This window comes from Scomber scombrus, chromosome 5 (assembly GCF_963691925.1).
Source record: "Scomber scombrus chromosome 5, fScoSco1.1, whole genome shotgun sequence".
In the NCBI taxonomy this organism is placed as follows: domain Eukaryota; kingdom Metazoa; phylum Chordata; class Actinopteri; order Scombriformes; family Scombridae; genus Scomber; species Scomber scombrus.
The window spans coordinates 31,855,780-31,862,194 of NC_084974.1; the positions used below are offsets into that span (position 1 = coordinate 31,855,780).

At 45.5% G+C, this 6,415-nt stretch overlaps 1 protein-coding gene across 1 annotated transcript in view; it reads left to right on the top strand.

Moving 5' to 3' along the window:
• The window catches only part of LOC133981055 (P2Y purinoceptor 14-like), a 15,078-nt gene extending 10,125 nt beyond the window's left edge, over window positions 1-4,953 (top strand). Inside the window, 3 exon segments of the mRNA XM_062419942.1 lie at window positions 4,243-4,741; window positions 4,743-4,763; window positions 4,765-4,953. Of these exon segments, the coding sequence (XP_062275926.1) occupies window positions 4,243-4,741; window positions 4,743-4,763; window positions 4,765-4,953 (709 nt within the window).
• The last annotated feature ends 1,462 nt before the right edge of the window (window positions 4,954-6,415 follow it).

The window sequence follows — 6,415 nt, forward strand, 5'->3', positions numbered from 1 at the left end:
GAAGGGAGGAAGGAATGGAAGGAAGGGAGGAGTGGGAGGAAGGAAGGACACCAAGGAAGGTAGAAAAGGGGATGTCCTTCCTCCCTTCCTTCTTTCCTTCCTCCCTTTATTCCTCCCTCCCTCCTTCCCTTCCTTCTTCCCTTCCTCCCTTTCTTCCTCCCTCCCTCCTTCTTTCCTTCCCTTCTTTCCTCCCTTCCTCCTTCTCTCTTTTTATTTCCTCCCGCCCTCCTTCCTCCATCCCTCCTACCTTCCTTCCTTCTTTCCTTTCCTTCCTTCCTCCTCCTTTCCTTCCTCCCTCCCTCCTTTCCTTCCTTCTTTCCTGTCCTTCCTCCTTCCCTCCTTCTTTCCTTCCTCCCTTTATTCCTCCCTCCCTCCTTCCTTCCTTCCTTCCTCCCTTCTGTAACGACCTCAGACAGGAAGGAGGACTCAAACGCTTAACTCGAAGGGAATTTATTAAACAAAAAACGCTCTCAAGGAGGATGATAAAGGGAACAAAAAAACACTCACTTGGAGGATCAGAATGAAACAAGGCTTCTCGGGCTGCATGACGGTGACGCTGACAAGACAAAACGAACTGACACAAGACAAGGGAGACAAGGACTATTTTGAACATGAGGTAAGGGGACACAGGTGGAACCAATCAGGGGCGGGGTTGACAATCACAGCGGAGGGAAGGCCACACAAAGGGAGGAAGTCAAGATCTGAAACAAGAGGGAAAAGGTGAGTACAAAATAAAACAGGAAGTGCATGACAGGACGGGGACATGAGTGACTTGACTAAATTAAAACATAAAGGACCAACACGTGACACAAGACAAGACATTAACAAATTTGACGAGACATAACAGATCATTAAGAGCTTATAAAGTGAGCAGAAGGATTTCACAAGGAAGCCAATGCAGCGAAGCTAAAATTGATATAACACGATCTCTCTTTCTAGTTTATGTCAGTACGTGTGGCAGCTGGAGAGTCTTTAATAATGTGTTAGTACAGCCTGATAATAATGAAAATGAAATAATAAAAAGCATAACTACTACAGGATGTAACTTCTGCAGCACTTCTCTGGTTTTAGACTTGTGGTCTCATTGACTTCCCCTATGGTTGGAGATGCTGCTCAGTTATGAAGCACACTTGAATAACACACGTTTCTCTTGTCTACGTAAGGTTTCTCCTGACAGATACCGATCATAAACCAGTAGATGTTAAAACTGGATGACACACACATCAGGACCCTTAGACAATATGAAATAGACAAACCTGTGGTGGTGTCCTAGTTTTTAAAACCACACTTCAAACAGTTTATGTTGTGTTGCATGAGAACAGACTTCAGTAATGAATCAACACCCCTGCTCTTTATTTGGTTTTTATTAAAATGGAATTAATTGCGCTCAATTCACAAATTTGTTCTCACAAGTAAAATTAAGAAAAGTGTTAGGAAGGAAAAACCAATGAGTGATCTCGCTTTTAACCTTCCTGTCGTCCTCCCGGGTCAAATTGGACCCCGTCTGTTTTGACTATTCCTTCTTTCCTCCCTTCCTTCCTTCCGTCTCCCCCCCCCCCCTACCTTCCTCCCTTCCTTCTTTCCTCTGTCCTTCCTTCCTCCCTTCCTCTTTTCCTTTCTCCCTCCCTCCCTCCCTCCCTCCCTCCCTCCCTCCCTCCCTCCCTCCTTTCCTTCCTTCCTCCATCCTTTCCCTCCTTTCCTTCTTCTTCCTTCCTTCCTTCCTCCCTCCTGTCCTCCCTCCCTTCCTCCTTCTTTTCCTCCGTCCTTCCTTTCCTTCCTTCTTCCCTCCTCCCTCCCTCCTTTCCTCCCTTCTTCCTCCCTTCCTCCCTCTTTCCCTCCCTTCCTCCTTTCCTCCCTTCTCCCTCCTTTCCTCCCTTCTTCCTCCCTTCCTCCCTCCCTTCCGTCCTTCCTTTCCTTTCCTTCATCATTCATAAAATTAATTAAATAAAACAAGAAAATAAAAGTTAAATAAATACTATATATAAAAACATATACATTGGGTCATTGCACGGCTCTATTGCACAGTCAGTTGTAAACAGTATTAATTAGCAGCATTGAGTGTAGTGATAGCTGTAGGATAAAACAACAGTTCAAACAGAGAGTGTCCAGGGTGAGAAGAGTCCTTTATAATGTTCTGAGTAGTTCTTCCAGTGTGGGGAGAGGGCTGCCGGTGATCTTTTGGGCCGTGTTGATGACCCTCTGGAACCTCTGATCCACTGTGCAGCTGGTGAACCATACACAGATGCAGTATGTTAGGATGCTCTCGATGGAGGCTCGGTAGAAGGACACCAGCAGTTTCTGTGTGATGTTGTACTTCCTGAGTCTCTGCTGGGCCTTCTTCAGCAGCTCAGAGGTGTTGGCGCTCCAGGTCAGACCCTCCCCAATGTGGACTCCCAGGAAGCGGAAGTCTGCCACCCTCTCCACACAGTCCCCGCTGATGAATAGTGGTGGAGTGTCCGTTTTTTCTTTCTCCTGTAGTCTATTATGAGCTCCTGGGTCTTTGCGGTGTTAAGGAGCAGGTTGTTGCCCCTGCACCAGGCTGTCAGCCGTTGCTGTATGATGGATTTATGAGGTATAGTTTGATATTAGATATAATAATGATAAAATACACTGGTAGGCCTGTAGGGTGCTGTAGGGTCACTTTTATTGTTTTGTATTCCTGGGAGCTGCTGCATCAATCCAGTCATTACAAAAAACACATAAATAATAATAAGAAGGAAGGAAAGGAGGGAGGAAGGGAGGGAGGAAGGGAGGAAGAAGGAAGGAAAGGAGGGAGGAAGGGAGGGAGGAAGAAGGAAGGAAAGGAGGGAGGGAGGGAGAAGAAGGAAGGAAAGGAGGGAGGGAGGAAGGAAGGAATGAAAGAAGAAGGAAGAAAGGAGAAAGGAAGGAAGGACAGAGGAATGAAGGAAGGAAGGAAGGTAGGAGGGAGGGAGGAAAGAAGGAAGGGGGGAGGAAAGAAAGAGAGAAGGAGAGAGGGAGGAAAGAAGGAAGGGAGGAAGGAAAGGAAGGAAGGACAGAAGGAAGGAAAGGAGGGAGGGAGGGAGGAAGAAGGAAGGAAAGGAGGGGAGGGAGGAAGGAAGGAAGGAATGAAAGAAGAAGGAAGGAAAGGAGAAAGGAAGGGAGGACAGAGGAAAGAAGGAAGGAAGGAAGGAAGGTAGGAAATAAGGAAGGGGGAGGAAAGAAAGAGAGAAGGAGGGAGGGAGGAAAGAAGGAAGGGAGGAAGGAAAGGAAGGAAGGACAGAAGGAAGGAAGAAAAGAGTTTGAGGGAGGAAAGAAAGAGAGAAGGAGGGAGGGAGGAAAGAAGGAAGGAAGGAAGGAAAGGAAGGAAGGACAGGCTAATAAATTCATAAAACCGGGGTTGCATGTTCCAGCATTTGCATGAAATAAACCGAACAATTTAGTCACAAAGATATTCATGCAGAATCATCTCAGTACATAAAAACAACCACACTTCACTTCTGACATGGTTACAGCCACAGTAAGAGATCATTAGAGCCTGCAGTTACACGAGAGCTCCCCCTACTGGCCAATCTGCCCTCCTACAGTCAGTTTAATGATAAGATTCATTTACAGAGGGACAAATAGGGTTGGGATGTTTACTTTGGAGATGTAATAGATTACAGATTACTAGTTACTCTGTTTATAATGTAATAAGTAATGTAACTATTTCAATTACTTCATCAAAGTAATGTAACTTATTACATTTGATGACTTTTCTAATGTTTTAACCAATGTTTTCAGTTGTTAGGGTAAATGTTCCCTCCATCTGTCCTTCCTTCCTTCCATCATTCCTTCCTTCCTTCCTTCCTTCCGTCCTTCCTTCATTCTTTTCTTCCTTCCTTCCTTCCTTCCTTCCTTCCTTTCCTTCCTTCCTTCCTTCCTTCCTTCATTCATTCCTTCCTACCTTCTTTCCTTCCTTCCTTCTGTCCTTCCTTCCTTCCTTCCTTCCTTCCTTCCTTCCTTCCTTCATTCCTTCCTTCCCTCCTTCCTTCCTTCCTTCCTTTCTTCCTTCCTTCCTCCCTCCCTCCCTTCCTTCATACCTTCCTACCTTCCTTCCTTCCTTCATTCATTCCTTCCTACCTTCTTTCCTTCCTTCCTTCTGTCCTTCCTTCCTTCCTTCCTTCCATCTGTCCTTTCTTCCTTCCTTCTTTCTATTCTTAGTTTTCTGTATATGAAGCACTGGATGTAAAAATAAAAACATTGTCAGTGAACATAATGTACGGACGCCTCTCCTCTCTCCAGGTATCTGAAGATCGTCCATCCTTTAGGGACTCACATCCTGCAGACGGTGCGGGCGGCTCACATCGTCTCCATGGTAACCTGGGTCGGCCTGCTGGCCATGACGAGCACCTACATCGTCCTGTCGATCGTGACGCACAAAGATCGTGACTCTGTCCCCGACACAGTGAGCTGTGATGTCATGCACAGCGATCAGCTCAGGGTGTTATATAAAATCATCCACTCCATCTCTGCCGCCATCTTCCTGGCCGTCCTCATCTCTCTGGTCTTCTTCTACTACAGCACCTCCCGCAGGCTGGCGGTGGCGCAGCAGAAGCAGCGGGCGTCCTCGGGTTCCAAGATGCTGACCAAGTCCCGCAGGAACATGCTGGTGCTGGTCAGCGTCTTCTGCGTCTGCTTCGTGCCGTACCACCTGGTCCGCCTTCCCTACGCCTTCATGAAGAAGCCGTATTTGTGTCAGGCCTTCTTTTACATGAAGGAGCTGACCATCCTGTTGTCGGTTTTTCAACGTTTGCCTGGACCCGCCTCATCTATTTCCTCTTCTGCAAGGCCTTCCGGTCCCAGCTGAACCTGAAGCGGGTGTTCAACACCACGCATGTCGCAACATGTGCAGAAAAAACGGAGCAGAAGAGCAGCGAAGCCACGCCGAGCACCATCAAAATGAACAGGAAGACGTCACTCACCCCTTCCATGAGGCAAACCAACGTGCTGTAGCTTCAGCCTAACAGAACATCCTTGACTTCTCTTTTCTAAAAACCACAATAAGTCCACAAATATACATATGTGTAAAGCCTGAGGTCTGCTGATAAGAAGAGAGCCAGTAAGAGATGGCCATGTGACTACTCTGCTGTTTTTAACCAGAGGATGTTGATGCAGGCTTGTGGTTGGACTTTTGCACTTTGGCGCCCCAAGTGGCAGCAAGCGATCATTACCCAGGAAACCCTGAAAAGGCATTTCAGTAAACTTAAGTTGCGTTTCAAGCCAGTTCAAACTTTACCAGGTAGTAAGTTTCACCATTTTATCAGATTTTCCAGTATCAAAATCTTACCAGTGTGTGTTGGTTGGTTTGGGCGATGTCGACCGATAAGAGACGATGAGATCCAACGGTGAAACATCGTGATAGATAAGATAGAATAAAACTTTAAAAGATAGCTTTTTACGCACAAAGCTTGTTTAACCCTCCTGTTGTCCTCGAGTCAAGGAAGGAAGCGAGAAAAATGGAAAGGAAGGGAGGAAGAAGGAAGGAAAGGAGGAAGGAAGGAAGGAGGGAAGGAAGGGAGGAAGGAAAGGAGGAAGGAAGGAAGGGAGGAAAGGAAAGGAGGGAGGGAGAAAGGAAAAGAGGAAGGAAGGAAAGAAGGACAAAGGAAAGAAGGAAGGTAGGGCGAGGAAAGAAAGAAGGAAGGAGGGAGGGAGGGAGGAAGGGTGGGAAGGAAGGAGGGAAGGAAAGAAAGAAGGAGGGAGGGGAGGGAGGGAGGAAGGAAGGCCAGAAGGAAGGAAGAAAGGGGGGTGGTGGAAGGAAAGAAGGAAGGGAGGCAAAAGAGAGGAAGGAATTAAAGAGAGTAGGAGGGAGGGAGGAAGGACAGACGGAAGGAAGGAAGGAAGGAAAGGATTAAAGGAGGGACGGAGGGAAAGGAAGGAAGGAAGGATGGAAGGAGAGAAAAAAGTGATGGAAGCCGCCTTCGAATAGGAGGTTATATAAATTACTGTTTGGTCTTCGGCTTTTATGCTTTTTGAGGAGTTTTTGAGGCTCTGAGGAAGGAAGGAAGGAAGGAAGAAGGAAAGGAAGGAAGGAAGGAAGGAAGGAAGGAAGGAAGGAAGGAATCTGAATCCACAGAGAGAGTTTCTGTTGTTACATTAAACTTTGTACTTTTTTAATTTTACTTTTTGTATCTTGTAATCCTCTCATATATATATATATATATATATATATGGATTATATATATATATATATATATATATATATATATATATATTGTAAAACTTTAAATAAACAGGACTGAACTTTTGTACTTTGCATTCAGATACTATATATTTACATGTACATACTGTATATATCATAAGTTGTTTCATGTCTGTGATTCATAAATAAATAATATTATATCAAAGTGGAAAAATAGATAAAAGTTGCTTTTCATTGATAAACCAGGAAGTACCAAAAGCCTCTCTACCAACACAC